This window comes from Poecilia latipinna, unplaced genomic scaffold (assembly GCF_001443285.1).
Source record: "Poecilia latipinna isolate Pla-1442-1.1 unplaced genomic scaffold, P_latipinna-1.0 Scaffold1421, whole genome shotgun sequence".
Taxonomy (NCBI): Eukaryota; Metazoa; Chordata; class Actinopteri; order Cyprinodontiformes; family Poeciliidae; genus Poecilia; species Poecilia latipinna.
In genome coordinates this window covers 61,299-79,210 of record NW_015114037.1, presented here as the reverse complement: position 1 = coordinate 79,210, position 17,912 = coordinate 61,299, and the positions used below count along the sequence as shown (strand labels likewise).

At 40.8% G+C, this 17,912-nt stretch overlaps 3 protein-coding genes across 3 annotated transcripts; all 3 read right to left on the bottom strand.

Moving 5' to 3' along the window:
* Positions 1 to 290: 290 nt before the first annotated feature.
* eed (embryonic ectoderm development) lies at positions 291 to 5,384 on the bottom strand. Its single transcript, XM_015056966.1, has 12 exons — positions 5,210 to 5,384; positions 4,260 to 4,412; positions 4,083 to 4,175; positions 3,275 to 3,340; positions 2,944 to 3,069; positions 2,762 to 2,843; positions 2,177 to 2,268; positions 1,358 to 1,491; positions 1,172 to 1,277; positions 931 to 1,089; positions 758 to 831; positions 291 to 632 (listed from the first exon to the last, which is right to left on the bottom strand). The coding sequence occupies exons 1-12, from the start codon at positions 5,327 to 5,329 to the stop codon at positions 506 to 508; spliced, it is 1,332 nt and encodes a 443-aa protein (XP_014912452.1). The 5' UTR covers positions 5,330 to 5,384; the 3' UTR covers positions 291 to 505.
* A 529-nt stretch (positions 5,385 to 5,913) lies between these two features.
* Positions 5,914 to 13,418, bottom strand: pwp2h (PWP2 small subunit processome component). Its single transcript, XM_015056964.1, has 20 exons — positions 13,254 to 13,418; positions 12,826 to 12,938; positions 12,266 to 12,360; positions 11,369 to 11,468; positions 11,141 to 11,284; positions 10,924 to 11,059; positions 10,613 to 10,848; positions 10,037 to 10,180; positions 9,890 to 9,960; positions 9,678 to 9,814; positions 9,439 to 9,587; positions 9,209 to 9,356; positions 8,978 to 9,128; positions 7,887 to 8,067; positions 7,649 to 7,796; positions 7,463 to 7,571; positions 6,611 to 6,895; positions 6,384 to 6,534; positions 6,227 to 6,301; positions 5,914 to 6,148 (listed from the first exon to the last, which is right to left on the bottom strand). Exons 1-20 carry the CDS (start codon positions 13,269 to 13,271, stop codon positions 5,995 to 5,997), a joined length of 2,745 nt encoding a protein of 914 aa, XP_014912450.1. The 5' UTR covers positions 13,272 to 13,418; the 3' UTR covers positions 5,914 to 5,994.
* A 343-nt stretch (positions 13,419 to 13,761) lies between these two features.
* Positions 13,762 to 17,664, bottom strand: pjvk (pejvakin). The gene is made up of 6 exons (XM_015056965.1): positions 17,236 to 17,664; positions 16,063 to 16,258; positions 15,629 to 15,770; positions 15,418 to 15,535; positions 14,746 to 14,889; positions 13,762 to 14,670 (listed from the first exon to the last, which is right to left on the bottom strand). The coding sequence occupies exons 1-6, from the start codon at positions 17,444 to 17,446 to the stop codon at positions 14,369 to 14,371; spliced, it is 1,113 nt and encodes a 370-aa protein (XP_014912451.1). The 5' UTR covers positions 17,447 to 17,664; the 3' UTR covers positions 13,762 to 14,368.
* Between the last annotated feature and the right edge of the window lie 248 nt (positions 17,665 to 17,912).

Below are 17,912 nucleotides of genomic sequence, written 5' to 3'. Positions count from 1 at the left end.
CATTTGAACATTTTGTGAACCTTTGTGTTGGCATTTCTTTTAATATTCTAAACTTAACAAATCGTCCACCTCCCCCACCCCCAAAAAAACTGCCACTTCAGATATTTAAAAACATTTTACTGACTGAAGTCAAGTGAGATTTCAAAGACAAAACATTTAAAAACAAAAATAAAAAGAAAATACTTTTTGTTTGAAGAGAACCAGCGTTAAATCACATTAAAATAGATACATGAGAGGACAGAGACACTGCTTTAGTGAGCTTATGTGGAATAGTCGGTGCAGATCCTCCTGAAACGCTGGTGTTTTTATTTCACTAAAAGAGGACGCAAACAATGACATAAAGGCACACTAAGGACATTAAATTAACTTTTTTCTTTTAATTGTATAAGCCCAAATCTTGACTGATTAAAATAAAACATCCTGTTGGGGAATGAATGTTTTTTGTTCTTTTTTTGCAGTGTTTCTGTGAAACATCAGATGGGTTTTTGTGTGTTGCCTTGACGGCTCAGCGCTGACGGTCCCAGCGCCAGATGGAGGCGTCGTCGCACACGGCGATCAGGATGCTGCTGTCGCGGCTGAAACTGGTTTGCCGGATAGCCGAGGTGCATTTGGGAAGCGTCAGTGTGGTGCACCTGAAGTGGAAACGAGGCCAATCAACTTTCCCTTAAAAACTCCATAAAAATCCTCTGATTTATACCAATTACTAGAGTTTAGAACGTAACTGGGTATCAATCAGAATTCAAATTCTCTGACTTACTTTGCTTTGTGTGGATCTTCCACTTCTAGGTCCCAAACGTAAAGTTTTCCCACCTGGTTTCCCAAAGCAAGCATCTGGAAATCACAGTCACAACAGCCATCATTACTTTTCTTCACCATCAGCCTCAAACTCTGCTAAACATGACAAGGTAACTTAAGAATAAGGGTTGAGACCTTCTGCCAAAAGTCCATAGAGAAGCGCATGTACCAAATGTCACACTGGCTGTAATCGAAACGTCCCAGAATTGTGACGTTGGATTCGTTTGGCTTGATGTGGTCGATGTCGTCCTCCATCTTTCCCGGCTTCCAACACACAATGGCGTTTTCACAGGACTGCAGAGAAGAAAATATTCTCAGTCACCTATGGCGTTAAATAAAACCAAAATCTTTATATTCTGAATAAAACTTATCCTGCCTTAGAGAGAATCAAATCTCCAAGCCACCTCACACAGTCCACATAGTTTCTGTGGATGTCTCGTGTTGAAAAGTCTGGAAAATGAATTTTCTGTGATACAAAAGGCCTGAAGAGAAGATCTGTGTCAACAAATCTCACATATTTATTAACATTTTGAAACGATAACTGATCAAGCTGACGCTTTACCGGTTCGTCTTTGTGGGGTTGTACTCATACGAGCCGCGGATGGCTTTTTGCATCCGCTCTGAGTTGATTCTCCAGAGTTTCAGTGAGTGGTCCATCCCACATGACATGATCTTTTCACCCAGGAGGTCAAAATCCTACCAGAGGACACAGATTCATTTGAATTATTGAGTGAATGATGGCATTTGTAACGATAGCTTACAAATGCTACATTCATTTGTGAGCAAGCTTACATAAAATATACTAATTTTATATTTGATAAAATTAGCATGTTAGATAAACATAGCTAAGAAGCTAATGTTGGCATACAAGCTAATAACAGCTCAAAAGATAATGCTTGCAACAACGATGTTAGCTACTGTTGACTAGCATCCGAAATGTAGCAAAGTAGATTTGGTATTTATGGAAATCGTGTCGGTGTTAGCTAATATTAGCACTTATGCTAATGCACGTTGCTTTAAAGTGTTGAACCTGGCTACCATTTCATCCTTCTTCATGTGCATCTCCAAAAAATTTGAATCTCATGAAAAAGTTTAGTATTTTTGCTATTCAGATTTTATAAATATACATTTTAAACAGAAATGTCAGGTTTCTTCTTAAAATATGTGGTCATTTCTATGCGCTGAATAGCTGGTTGGGGCCTTAACCTTAACATGTGTTTGAGTTAATAAGCTCATATGTTGCGACATTATGAGCTTTCAATATTTACCTCTTCTACAATATTAGAATTTTATGGTAATAATAATTGTAGCTCTTCATCATACGATATACGCATTGTTTTAGTTATATCAATAACCTTCTAATCATTGCAGCTTTACTTACAGCACTCAGGACTTCGTCTCGGTGGCCTTCCACGCCTCCAAATATGGCAACTAATGTGTCCGTCTGTATGTTCCACAGACGCAGGGCGTGATCTACAGAAAGAGAAGACGTTATCCATCTACTTAAAAAGGTGCAAAATACTTTTTACTTTTTTTTCAATTTCTACATAGATCAGAGCAATAGTCATGATAGGTAGTTTCCTAAAAATGGGGAAGCAAGTATGTGAAACACGAAGCTTCACTTCATAACCACAAAATGCTCCAAAACACCATCATGGTCACGATTAATGAAGAGCCACTGTGTAGGAGCATACTGCTTCCATTTTATACTTTAAAACTAAACCACGATGATTAAAAATTAAACTTTACTGCTGTTTGTATGAATTACTGTCGGCTCAGCTGCTTTATGAGATTTATAGAAGTGCCTGAGAGTCACATGCTTATAAAAACTCAACTATCCCTCAGTGTAAATCTGCAAATGTCATTTATTAAATGCTATCAAAGAACATATGAATGTTTCTGACTCATCTGGGTCGTTTTATGGAAGTTTATGGAGGCAAGCCAGAGCTCAAATAATTTAGCTTACCTTTACTGACAGACAGGAGGAGATTTGGATCTCTTGGATGAAACTTGAGCTCGTTGATGGCGTTCCCATGACCTACATAATGCTGGATATGGACAAAAACGTGACAGAGTTCACCTCAACGTGATAAAGCTTCACCCTTCATCAATGTCAGTAGGATTACAGAACGTAGAAAAAGACTGTACCTTGATGCACTGCATCGTTATGTGGTTGATTACCCGGATGATGCCGCGAGACCCAGCCACGGCCAGCAGGGGGTGACTCGTGTTTGTGTCGTAGGTCCAGGCGCACGTGTAGAAGTTTTCGTCTGCCTTTTTTTTTTTTTTTTTTGTCAAGGGAAAGCAAAGACATTTCTACCTGCTCTGTTCAGCTCTCCAGCATGTGATCAGGGCTGATTAAATTGTTTTTGGGGCACCAATAAGCAGAAGAGGTGCTGAGGTTGCCAAAGGTTTACAACCAAAGTTCTGTCCACAATGAACAAATGTTTAAGTCAGTATTCATTGGTCTGAAGGATACGTCTGCATCAACATAGGACTGCAGAAGTCTGATCTCCCCCTGAGAGTGACATTCATACAGAGTGACCTGGTGGAGGAAATGACAGAAATAGTTCAAATAGGAGCAAAGAAGCAAAGGTAAATCTTAGGTTTTGTCATAAAAGAATGTGATTAAAGATTGAACAGAGACATTTAGCTCATTTTTTAAAAGCACACATACGGATGTTCAATAGGAATTTATGAATATTTCTGGAAAAATCCAACTCCAAGGACAGGAGAATCAGTGGAAGGACATTTGGATGGATGCATACATATGTGGAGTGATGGATGGCTTCACAGATACAGTTGAAAACAGATATTTACATATAGTGGAAGACATGTTTTGATTACTTTGTAACAATCATGGCTACAAAGTAACACCATTCACATTACAACCATCTGTCCTATTAGTTCCCGCTTTTCCTTTTGATCCATAAAGACAGATTAAGGCAATATTATGACTGTATTCAGAATATATGTTTGTCATTTATCACAAACATCATTCTTTTATTCAATTTAAAGCTTCACACATCACATCCTAATCATTTCTGCCCGTTTTACATGTGTTGTCCACTTGGTGTCGCAGTAGAGCAACTGGATTTAAAGCTTCAGTGCATCATGAAGCTTCATCTCACCGTCTCTAGGATGAACGGATGAATTAATGATGATTGAATGATGGATGGAAGCACGGCTGGATGATAGAAATGTGATCAGAGGATGGATGATGATGTAACATTCCCACAACAAAACAGAGAAAAGTGGTTTGTTTTCCTTGCTAAGTGAAGACGTACCCTGTTACTGCCAACTGTGGCGAACACCAGAGGGTCTCCCTCCTTACTGTGCCAGTTAAACTGGACTCCAAACAGCGGCTGGCCGTGGTCCTCCTGAGGGAAAAAGCAAACAGACCCACGTGACGCCCCGTTCAATGCAAACTACCAACAAGCTTAAGATGTGGTGGAGCTTCTCACCCGCAGGCTGTTGACGCATTTGAAAGAATATCTACACTTCTTGGACTTCCACTTGCCCTTCCCCCAGCTCTTCCTGCCCGGAGCGTTGGCTGTGTTAGTGGGAGTGTCTGGACGCTCCGCGTTGGTTCCGCTTTCAACGCTGACCGCGTCGTCCTGGGAAAAAAATAAAATAAAATGACAATATATGTTCAATTTGTATGCTTCTCCAGATCCATGTTATCAAATTTCTTAGTTGTTTCCTTTTTTATACTCTATTAAATACATAAATTTATCATGAATGTGTGGTAGATATGGTAGATACTTCTATTCCAGTCATATTTATTTACATAAAATCTGGGAAAGAAACAGGAGGAACAGATAGAAGGAAACAGGAATAAGATGGGGAGATGGAAGGATTGGAAAAATGAAATTAAAGAGATGGAGAGGGTAGCTGTAAGAGGGATGAAACAGAGGGAAGGAAAAGAAATCAAAGGATGGAAGTAATTAAGGAAGGATAAAAGGGAGCAAACAGAAAAAAGAGAAGGAAAAAATACCACAAAACAGAAGAAATACACACCAAAGCATCACTGAGAAGACTTGTAAATGCAGCAACTTGAAGAGCAAATTACTCCATCATGACTGAGTCTGGCAGCATGCAGAAAGAAGCAACTACATTCTAGAAATTCATGTTTTTTTCCCTACGCATTCAGTCCTTGTAAACACTAAAATCAAACCCCATACTGTTACCGACTGTGTGGGAAACCTATTAATGTTCTAACAAAGCTAACTCTCCATGTCCATCTGCCTGTGTTGTGGAAAACATGACCAGTTCAGCTGCAGGTAGACAAAGATGCTCCAAGCTAACATCTTTAGCTTTCCGGTTGCCTGTTAGCACGGAGCTAACCCGCCAAAACCAGCCTTTATAACTGAGTACATTCATATACGCGAACATATATGGTTTAAGCGCTTACGTTCTCGTCTCCTGACATGTCAGGATTACTGTTCTCATCACTGCTCAGTTTCTGTTTTTTCGCCGGCATTTCTTTTCCCGCTTGAGATGGGGATTCAGTCATGCTCTTGTTTTCTCTCATTACAGATACACGCTTGTTCTTCTTCGTCTCTTACCGCTTTAGTAAACGGCTGGCGGCGGCAGTGCCACCAGCCGGTAAGGAGTGGGAAATACTAATCCGTGGTTTGCTTAATTTTTCACCTACTCGTATATTTTTTAAGAAGTTAAAAAATAGTCAGTTTGGAGTCTGTTGTATACGACGGAGTATTAAGGCCACACTAAGTAAAAAACAATATATAATAGGAGACACACAACCTGGGCAATTTGGAGAGGCCAATTAACCTGACAGTCATGTTTTTGGACTGTGGGAGGAAACTGAACCAGAGTACCCAGAGAAATCCCATCATGCACAGGGAGAACATGCAAACTCCATGCAGAAAGACCAGGGCTGGGAATTGAACCCAGAACCTTCTTGCTGCAAGGCAACAGCTCTACCAACTGCACCACTGTGCAGCCCTTGTTGCTTTATTCCCGTAATTTTATTATTTTTATTTTCTTAGCTTGGCAATAATTCTCCTTCAGAGTAGTAAATACATTTTGTGAATAAATATCAGGACTTGAGTTAAAAAAAAATCCAACTGGATAAAAAAGATCAAAAGCCACAGAGACAATCAGACAATTTATTTTATTTTATCATTATTTTTTTTTTATAGAAAAATCATCTTTTACCATGAAATGTCAATATTACTACAGCATCATGTCTGACTCCTCTAAAGAAGCCTCGCTCATCTCCTCAGACGTCTCTTCATCAGGCTCCTCTTCCTCCTTCATAGGCCTCTTTAAGCCCTTCTGCTTTGAGAGCGCCACAGCGTAGCGGATGTTGAACATGTTGAAGTCACACCTGTGAGCAGAAAATACATCAAACAATTTGATTTGGTCTCAGTAGGAACGGAAACACAAGAAAAACCCTGAGACTTACAGCTTGGACAGACTGTCAAAGTGTCTCTGGATGCTCTTTTGCAGCGACTGCAGTGTTGGGAGAATGGATGCAGACCTGGAAACCGTTGAAATCCCAGCATTATCACCGATGGAAAGTGTGAGAATGAGTGGACTGAGTCAGGGAATCAGTTTGTTACCTGTTCTTAAGTTTCTGGCCGTGCAGCATGAGCAGGTTCTGGGCCCAGGTCATGTAGAACTGCAGGTGGCTCGACTTCTCCAAGCAGGAAGCCACAAAGCCCAGCAGCTTCTCCACGTAAACGTCGGGTAGAGAGCCACACACCACCGGGACTGAAACACAAACGCACAATCCAGTTCCAAAACATCTCCAGCCTGCGAACCCGACAAACATCAGCTTCAAACCTACTCTGCTCGTGCGGCACCGCCTCCAGCACTTCCTGCTTGAGTGCGTTTTCGTTGAGCCTAAATGCCAAGACGATGGCCGACACCCAGTCCTGGAGTCGGACCTGCTTGCGAATGCTGGCCGGTGTCACGTCCAGGTCAAGGTCGTACGGGTCGAAGACCAGGGATCCGTCCAGGGAGTAGACCAGGAGGCCCTCGGTGGTGGTGGCCGCCCAGCTGCGCCCAGTTGGCGAAAACCGCAGAGAGCTGACTCGAATCTCCGGCTTGAAGTGACGGGAACTCATGTCGCCTTTCAGAGAACGCAAAATTCATCCACTCATTCAAAAGTTAGAATCAGGGTAAACAGAAAATGGGTAATTTAAAAACACATAGGTGTGACAAAATGAACTGATAAACCCTCATGTTGCAGCGGCAGAAATGTTTTCAGTCCTGACGTATAGGAGCAGGCAGTTTGTTCAAAAACTCAGGTTTTCAGGAAATTTGTCAAAAAAAAAAAAAACTCATGTTTTCAAATAGTTTGTTTGAGAGCTCATGTTTTCAGGGAGTTTGTTCCAAACCTCAGATTTTCACAGAGTTTGATGCAGAATTCAGATTTTCAGGGAGGAAGTTGTTCAAAAACTCCTGTTTTCAGGAAATTTGTCAAAAAAAAAAAAAAAAAAACTCAGGTTTTCAAGTAGTTTGTTCCAGACCTCAGGTTTTCAGGGAATTTATCACAGAGCTCAGGTTTTCAGGGAGGGAGGATGGACGGATGTATGAAAAGCATAATGGTTGGAGAAGATTCATTTTCACTAGACAGTCTAGACAACATCTGGGTGTACAAATACAAAAATCCCAAATGTTTGGCCTGGACTAGTACCTCTCCTGACTCCAGGCAGGCTAATGTCGACTCCCTCTCCGTCTCCGGCCCCTTCGTCCACCAGAGCCAGGCTACCGAACTCCGTCATCTTCCGTCTGTCCAGGAACTCCTGGAGGTGAAGCGAACAGTCACCATCACGCATAAGGCCTCCACTTTGTGCAGCTGTGAATGAATGCTTTGTTTTACCTCCATGGCATCAAAGGACAGGTTGCAGGATATCTCAAACTTCTTCAAGAGCATCTGCTCCTTGATGTTGTAGATGCAGACAAACTTTGAGTGGCCTCCTGCCAGAATAGATTCCCCGTCGGCAGAGTAACACAGCGCCGTGAAAGACCTGAACCACAAGCAACCAGAGTAAAAATAAATAAAACCCAAATGAACCCAACGTAAACAGACATGCAGCTAGTTTTATGTTTTAACTCACTTTCCTTTGGCAGACTGCTTGGCTGTGATTTTATCCGTCTCCTTGCGGCCCGTCTCCAGATCGTGGCGCCCGGTTATGGATCCGGTCTGCGTGGCGGTTTGGGGGCTCCAGAAAGAGATTTCTCCATTCAGAGTGGCCACAGCCAATTCCTGACCGTCAGGGCGATACGTCACACACAGACCTGACGAGAAAAGGCCACAAAAACACAGTGAGGTTACATCACCGAAGGAAAATCAACAATTCACATCGGCATGTGGTTTAAGACGGAAACGTAAAAACAATTTAGAGGAAAAAAAAAACCTTCTGACTGCATCATTTTTACCCCTATTTATCTGGTTACAATCTGCTTTAGAATCCCCTGATCCTATTTTCCACTCATCACAGCCTGATTCCATCATTTTTTTCCCCTAAACTTTGGATGATCGCACAATTATTTAGCTTGAAAGTTGCATCTTTTTTCTTCAGCTATTCAGTTTTTGAATAGCTGAAGATTCCATCTAAAACTTATTCAAACGTTCTTGCCTCAAGATTTTCTTCTACACAAACATAAATTCTGTGTGTAATTTGACCAAATAAAATGATTCTTTTGGTTTCCTTAATGCTACATATTTCTACAATTTTTCCTAAACAGGAGGTGATTACATGATTTTCTTTTTCAAACTGCAAAAACATTTTCAAAACAGGATATTATATTTTTTAACTAAACAGACTTATTCCACAAATTCCTTGACACTGCGTGATTTTCTAATTTTTTGTCGATGTTCTGCAATTCCAAAACTTAACGTAAAAATGTGATCAATTATAAAATAAACCCCTTAAATCTGTTGGGAGTATTTCCATTATGTTTTCCATTTTTGTCTTCACAACTGAGGAATAACACATTTTGTCTTTAATGTGATATTCCGTAATTTTTCCCTCGGCATTTGGTAATTCTGTATATTTTATTTAAAAACTTCTACTTCCTACTTCTATAATAAGCTTATCATCATTCTATCATTCTTTTTTGTTTTTATTAATTAATCTCCAATAAGTTTTTTCGTTGTTTTCAATCTGGTGCCCTCCCCAGATTTCTCCATTTTCTGTGGACGTACCGTCTGATGTGAGGGGGAGCGTTTCTTTGACCTGCCAGCTGTCCAACATGTCCCACAGGCGGACGGTTCGGTCCCAGGAAGCGCTGGCCAGGATGGACTGAACAGGACTAAAACACAGGGAGCTAACTGGACCCTCATGTCCTCCGAGGACCTGGTCATCCAAAGACAGGGAATCTCACCTTCAACTAGTCTGGAAACACTACAAGTGAAGCTGCGCAGACGTGTCCCTACCTCCAGCAGTCTGCCCGTCTGCATGGACCAGAGAAAGATCTCGAAGGAATCCTGAGCTCCTGCGCTCACCAGCTCTCCGCTGACATCTACGGCCAGCGAGGAGAACTGCGCGGGCCGAGGAGACGTAAACGTCCTAAAGTTTCGGTACCTGTAAAACACAAAGCCCGCCTGTCCTCGAATCTTTTTCTCGTTTGCATTCCCAAAGCGGAGCCCTGGAGCGAGGAGCTCACCTGTGCAGGTCATATGCCCGGACGGTGCCGTCCAGAGAAGCGCTGACGATGACGAAGCCGCTGGAGGTGAAGGCGACGTTGGTGATGCTGCTGGTGTGCTCGGTGAAGGTGACGAAGCAGAGCCCACTGTTGGTGTTCCACACTTTAACCTGAAGAAGTAACCCATCAACGTGCAATTAGCAAATTTGACTGAGATTTTTGGTGCACAAATTTGCACTCTAGACTTCCTCTGGACTCACTTTCCCATCATCCCCTCCTGTCACGATGTACTGCCCATCTGGAGAGTAAGCCAGCGAGGCCATGTTGTTGAAGTGACCCTGCTGCTTGAAGACGTAGGACTCGCTCTGCCACTCCCACACCAGCAGTTGACCCATTCCTGAAACCATGGTTACGTTTTACACATTCGCAGCCATAAAAAACTACCTACATAAAGACAGGAAGTTTAACCTACGAGAACATCCAAAAGCAATCCAGTCTCCAGAACTGTTCACAGCCACTGAGGCGATTCTTTGGTCTGAAATGCTGCAAGAGGGACAGAAATCAGCAAGAAAGACTCAAAGTGTTTCCTATTAAGGCGCCGTATAACCATAGCAACCACCTTAGTGAGTGAATCAGGTTAAACTCCGGGAGTTCGTGCAGGTGAAATATCCCAGATGCAAACCCAGTCACCAGGATGTGAGAGGGTTTATGGTAGGCAGCGGCGGTCAGGTTGTTGAACTCTCCCTCCTTGTTGAAGAAGTGTCTGAAAATGCAAAAAGAAGTTTCCAGTTTCTGAAGAAAAAAATAAATGAGTTGAAAACATGTAACATCAGATCTATTAAGATATACCTTTTGTTTTAGTATACACGGTTCAGAGATGTAAAACGTAATGGTCGGGCTGAACCGATACACTTTTTTCACGTCCGATACCGATATGTGAGGTTTAGCATCGTCCGATACTGATCCGGTAGCATATATTATAACAGCAACAAAGCCTCTTTCAAAATATTTGGAAAGTGTAATTAGGAATTCTAAATATAATGTAACATAAATAATAAATTTTTTATTTTTTTTTATATTGGTATCGATACAGATATTAATATCGGATCGGTGCATCTCTACATTGTAATGCTGTAACATGGTCTGTCTTTAACAACAGAAACCAAATATCTATTTGACAGAAAACAGGACTTACTTGCTCCTGTGTTTGTATCGAACGTTTTTGACCTCCTTCTTGTCTTTTGGAGGTTCAGTTTTCCCCCGAATCACTTCCGCTTCCTCTCCCTCCACCCTCTCCTCGTCCTCTTCCTCCTCGTCCCCCTCTCGTCTCCAGGGCCCGGGTTTGCTGGAGCTCTTTTTCAGAACGAGGCCATCCAGCTTAGTGTCGCTCTTCCAGATGCACAACGCCCCATCCTGGCTCACCGTGTAAAGCTGAGCAAAACATAAATCACGGACGTGTTACTAGAAATGTGTGTTGGCAAACTTAAAGAAAGGAAGTAAACGTACATCCAAGCTGTCCTTTTCGAAAAAGCAGCCCACGATGATGTCCTTGTGTCCACCCAGGGAGTAGTAGATGAGGTTGGCCCAGCGCTCCGCTCCAAACACCCACGTGGACATGTCTTTGCTTCCCACCACGAAGCACCTGAAGGAAAACGTCCCGACCATTACTTCTGTTCACAAAGTTATGCACATCTTTCTCTCACTCCCAAACTCTCACACTCACTTGGAGTCGTCGGTCCAGTCGATGCACGTGGTTTCGTCATATGGGCCGTAGTAGCTCTTGTCTAAGACAAAGGCGTTAAACTCTCGCTGCTTCCCAGGGGCGTGGTACAGCAGTGCCACGTTCTCCTTTGTCACGACAAACTTCCTGAGAAACCAGAGCAGATTAACTCTCAAAATACTGCGAAGATTAACAAAGTGATTGTCTGATTAGATGTGAAAAGATCCTGACCTGCCATCGGGTGAGAAGCGGATGCTGCTGACAGGCTTGTGGAAGTGGAAGTGATGAAGGACAGCTCGTGTGATGAGACTGACCAGCAGTGCAGCACCATCTGTTTGACGTCAAACAAAAACTTACAGCAGATCTACAAAGTGAACCCATTGTTGCTAAAATGCAACATGTAGAGCCCATCTTTTTCCCCCCAACTTTTCAACTTTTAGATAAAAAGATGCAAAGGAGTTGAGGTTCCTAAAGGCTATAAAAGTAGAATGGGACGATCTTCTGTTTTAACATTAGCTAGCATGTTGTCAGCTAGCATAACTTCTCTCATCGCAGCGTGATGAGAGAAGTTATGCTACCAAATATTTTTGAATGAGACACATCCCAATGACCCAAAGTTCTTACATGTAGGTGATTAGATAAATGATGAGAAAAGATGCCCCAGAGAGATGGGGTGCTTGGTGAGCAAGGGCGCCAGAATACGGTTTAGCTAAAACTGTAAATTTTTTATTAAAAAAATTTAATTGATCGTTTAATAATAGTTTAATAATAACTACAAAATCATTAATTACGAATTCTTGCTTTCTTTCTGCTGATGACATCTGCAGTACAATAGGTGTTGATGCAGCGTGACTTCAACTGATAATCCCACTATAGATAGACTGGCTCAGGTCATCCAGAGCTATCTCTGTAGCTGGAGTACATTCTGACCACATTTTCTTACATTGCTACTTTTTGATTGTTTTTTTTTTCAATTGCAACTGAATACATATCACAAAGTGAAAACATTTAAAAATTACTTGTCATCAACTCAAAAACCAGGTATGTTTCCACTGGTTGCATCTGTTTGTTAAAAGTACTTTTGTTACTAAAACGATCAAACATATCGAGACAAACGAAAGCTTTTACCTTCATCGACCACTATGGCCAAACTGCCATCAGGAGACACACCCACACATGTTATATTTTTGGTTGTTGAAATCGGTAACGTCTCGGATGTATTACTGAAAAAAAAAACAAAAAAAACATACATATTAATATCAGACAGAAATATTAAAGAAAACACATCTAATGAATAGCATATATTGTCAAAATTGTGGGCTACTAATAATAATAGTTTCCTTAATAGTTTTAAAGCCAAAGTTCCAGTTTTCCCAATTCAAATGTCAAATTTTCAGTCAGTGCAGTAAAATTTTCAAGGAATACACAATATATCGGAACATCGGAACAGGCATCAGTCCGACAAGCAAAACAATGAATCAATATTTATTTCCATGCTGCTGCTGTGTGTGTTTTCACATCGATGCATTCCATTGTTTTTTACCCAGTATAAATATGAACGTTCACAATGGATGTTAAAACACACGGAAGTCAGATGTTAAATATGGAGACGACAAAATATGCCTACATATTGTATGAAATGTGGATTGTTGCACCCATCCCTGTTTGATTATTCCTCCAAGACTTACTTTTTCAGGTCGAAGACTGAGACTCTGTTTCCAACTGGACTGATCACAGCGTTTCCGTCTTTGGAGAAATTTAAATTCCCCTGACGATAGACTGCTCCAAGCAAGTTGGAAAACTACAGAGGAGATGTGAGAGGGCATGTGAGTGTGCAGAGACGAGCAGTCTCGTACAACTTCAGCAGAAAAAACATAACCTGTCAACGTATCTACATATAGTTTTTTCCCAAAACAAGACAGGCTATAGTTTGTTTTTATTTATAAAATTGATCAAACAATGTAAAAAAAAAATAATAATAATATTGTCTAACCAAGATACATTAAACGCACAGCTTTTGAACAAATAGTCTTAAATGTGACTTTTTTAACGCGGTTTTGTTGCCACGTTCCCAAAAGATCTAAAACTACGTCACAGACCAGCGCGACGTACTTACCCTGTAAGCGAACTTCATGTTGATGAATAATCCTCAGCTCTCATGCATTTATCTTCACTTAAATGTATTGTTCACCCCCTTTAGTTTTATTATTAAAATATCAAGACACATGCTTCTCCTTCCTCTACACGTGGGTCCTCTTTGTTGACACACGACACATCCGGTTTGGACGGAGTTAAAAATCCAACAGTGCCCTCCACTGGTGACAGAGAGGCACAGCAACAAATACACTAAAAATAAAATTACACATGGTTTTAATGTATTTTTATATTTTAAAAAATGTAAAAGCGGTGGCATGCTTTTGTATTCACATCCGTTTGCTCTGATACAGACTAAATAAGAGTAACCCCCTTCAGAAGTCAGCTGAATTGTCAAAACAGTCAACCAGTGTGTAATTTCATCTCAATACAAAAACAAATATTTAATGAAAGAGAATCATTAGAAATACAATGGCAGCCGCATTGGGGATGCTCTTCTTCAGGTGGGACAGTAAAGCTGGTCAGAGTTGATGGGAAGATTTTAGAAGCTGAAACCAAGGCAAACCTTTACCTTCCAACAGGACAAAAACCAAACATAGCAACAGGAAGCACAAGGCTCCCAACAAGCACCACAATGTGCTCTTTATAGCATCACAACAGATGAGTGTGTAAACTTCACAAATTCATAAAATTTACAGCAGCTAAACAGTGTTTTTGAAGAAGAAACAGATTTACACTTTGATATGGGTTATATCAGAAGCAATATCCAAACCTTAAATTTAAAGTATACTTGAGCATATCAGAGATTCATTGCAATTATTTCAAAAGGACATGCTTATGGAAATAAAGTTAAAGCTTGGTGACACAGAGAACAAAAACCTAAAATCAACGACACAGTTGGAACTGAACCCAACCAGTCTCTCATTGTTTCCTTGCTAGCCTTTACACCACACCTTGCTGAATATTTAATCTGATGGCAGCCACAATACACGGGCAGCACACGTGTGGAAATGGGATATTGCCAAAGATAAACTGAAAATGATAGATCAGCCAAGTCACAAAGGGATAGTTGGTTTCTTCTGAGGCAATGACAAGATGTGTCAAAGATGTTGGTCTCAGTTCAATAGTTTTTCCTTTTCACCTTAGGGTTTTGTGCCAAAGATCGAAACAGGGCACCACATGCAGTCGGACATACTTCTGGCCCCCAGTGGAGCATTCCAGACACCCGTAGACTGTTTCCCGCCGTTGACTTCCCATACCGCACAGTGCACAGGGTCCCTTTGGGATGTTGTGTTTCAAAAGATTGACCCGTGTGTGAGAGCTTTCCCTCAGGTAGGCCGTAGACACATCCGTCATGCTGGCAGCTTTCTCGTAGTAGTCAGTCACCATGTCATCCATGTAGGTGTCGGACTGGGTGAGCTCTTCAAATGTCCTGTCGTCTGAACAGGAGTTGGTAGTGAGAAAAAAATTGAAAGTGTTGCAAAAATTCATGTGGATAAAGCATGTAATCGTACCTGCTCGGAAGGGGTTTCCATAGATAATCCCAGACAGGAAGCGGCGTAGGCGTCCCATTGAAAAATGCCCAATGAAGCCGCCCAACTGCTCCCTGATTTGTTCCTTTTCAAAGCCTCCCTGAGACTCTGGAGCAACACAAATATCTGGAAAGGAAGGTGATAATAATTAGCTTTTTAATTTAACTGTCACTACAGTTTTCAAAACTTGCACTAATGTGAATCAGAAACAAACTCTCATTTCCGGATTGGAGTTAATTTACTACATACACAAACTGTTTCTTATGGATATCACACAATATTCAAGCTTGCGCATGAGCCGTATAAGGGTAGAATATTCAATTAAAATTGTCCCAATATGGAATTATCCAATAGGGTGGTGCCTCATCAAACACCAACAGATGTTGGTGTTTGATGAGGCACCACCCTATTGGATGGTGCCTCATGGTGCCAAATCTGCTGCATCAAACTCCTGTTTGATGCAACAGATTTGGTAACATCAGTGGATTTTATATGTGTTGTGCCACTTAACAGCCTTCAAAAGAATTTACAAAATTCTTATTCAAGCAGCTTTTACATATGCAGTAGCAAAATGGGCTAAATTTTAATGGTAAAGTTTACTGTGGTGAATTTTTTTTGATCCCAGAGGAGACATGACACAAGGTGTATTCCTACCAAGCCGACCGTCCAGACGGACGAACAGCTCACAGATACTGAAGGCGATGGTGGTGTGAGCCGGAATGACGATGGCTTTATCTCGACCTTTGGGGTTTCTGCCGTCGTCAATCTGAAACTGCAGAATTATAGAACACCGAGTTTTCTCTGCTTAAAAAAAAATATTGAAATATAGTGTTTAAATGAAATTTCATATATTAAAACTGATTACCCTCATGGTTGTCCCTCTCATGCCAGCGTGGACAGTTAGAGAGCACTGACGTGTTGTCCGGATGCTCTCTACGACCACACATAGGACAGTCCGTCCACTCTCCCTTGACTGACGAACCAGGCAGTGATCCAGGTCAACCTTCCTGGAAAGAAAGGAACACATGAGACCTATTTTTCTCTCAAGTATTCTGCTCCTAAATGTAACCCCTTTGTGAGAGCCAGTGTAAAATAGCATAATTAATTCATGTTTACAGGGAAACCCTCTTCTCAAATTCCAGTCACCAAAAGGAGGTACAAGGTCAGACATGAAGTTTCTATGAATATCAGGGAAAAGAATATCAAACCAAAATGTCATATTCAGAAAAGGAAATCTCTTTTAAACAGATAAAGAAGCAATGATAAAGAAAAAAGAGATTTTTTTCTTTTTAAAGGTACCTAGAGTTGAGTTCTCGGAGTAAAGTGGGGACCTCCAGCTCGTGTTTGGTCACGATGCCGAAAGAGGCTTTGACGGCCACCGAGTCTGACCCGCTGACATTGAACCCCACGTCGTTAATTATGTGGTTACCTAGGCGACCACTGAGAGCTACATCAGATTTGTCCTCGTAGTTTAAGAGCTGATAAGACGATACTCCTGAAAACAACACAAAACAACATACTGCAATTATATCAAATTGCAAATTTATAGTTATAGAGTTATGTCTAAACGATCTTGTGTATTAATGCAGACTGAATAAATAAAACCAACATATAAACCAAATTTGACAAATGTGGCTGTAGGCTTTCTCTCCATCCACATGGTCCCATTTTACAGCACAATCCCTAAGTTGCCTTCAGTTGTAAAAAAAAAATAAATCCTGTGCATATAAAATATGACTTAAAAGAAATTTGACTTTCATATTTAACTCCATGAAATTGGACCCTGTCTCTTTAAAAACTCTGACTCTTTCTCAAACTTCCCCTTCAGGCCTTATTAACCCTTTAATAATGTTTTTTTTAGCAGTATTGCTCTGAGTGACTCGTACAATGAGCTCAACAAATGCAAAGTTCCACCACAGTTGCTAATTGCTGCTGGCTAGTCTGAAGGAGCCAATCAGGCGTTTTGCACAGCTTGAATGGTTGCCATGGAAAATTAAAGGATTTCTCAGCATGAAATAATCAAGGCAACACTCCAGGTATGTTTTTGATGAGGGAATAACATTATAACATGACATAAAGCTCAAAATATAAAATTTTACACAATACTGCCCCTTTAAGGTCTCTTTGTTAAATGCACTCTAATGACTATTAAACTGGCCTTTAGGTCATCCTTTGCAGAAAAAAAGTTGTTTTTTTTCCTTCAATTTTCATTGAAAACATGCCTTTATTATGACAAGGTAACATATGTGTTCATATGTTTTAGAAATCACAATATAAAAGTTAAGTTGAAAGTCCCAATAAAGAGAAGGCACAAACTAATGTATATTTGGAAAATATTTACTTTAATAGTTTCAGGGTTGATTAAGATTAGATTTTTTTTTCTATCTTAAAGGAAATTTAAAACAGAAATTTGACCAATATTAATTATGTGTGTTTTAAACACGTGGCAACCCTTAAAATGGTGCACCTCACCTGCTGTGATCTCTTTTTCCCCAACAAGGATGTCTTTCAGTGAGAACGGTGTCGAGGCGTACTTGTTCTTCTTCCAGAAATACCTCTTCCTCTTCCTGGTGACCAGGCTGAGGGGCTGGTAGTGGTCGGCCTCGCTTAGGCTCGGAACGGGGATCAGTCTCCCTGTGTCCCCGACCTGCTTCACAAAGTTTTTAGTGGCCGCAGCAAACATTTTAGATATCCCAAAAGCATCCAGACACAAACAAAAATGATGGCACTGCTACGTCCTATCAGCTGGTCCACAACACTCTCTGACTACGGTGGCTAATCCGGGTGTGTTCTTTCAGACTCGTGAAATTATAATTAATGCATGTGATGTGTAAGATAATATGGGAGAAGGTACGTATTACCTTGATGGATCCCTGTTGCTCTGCAGTCACAGAAAACACATTAGTTTTATTTTATTTATATAAAAAAAATTTTAAGACAGGCTGCCATTAGGCATGATGTTTCTCTAGTAAGGGTTTAACAGAAAACAGCAGCAACTGTGACTCAAACTACAGACTTAGACACAAACACAACTTGAGTGTTCGAAATATTCTAGTGAAGGAATAAGCAGAAGGAATTACTAATAAACATAATCTGACTAAACTAAATAAGAGACAACATTTTGGAAGAAAGATTACATACAAGGAATG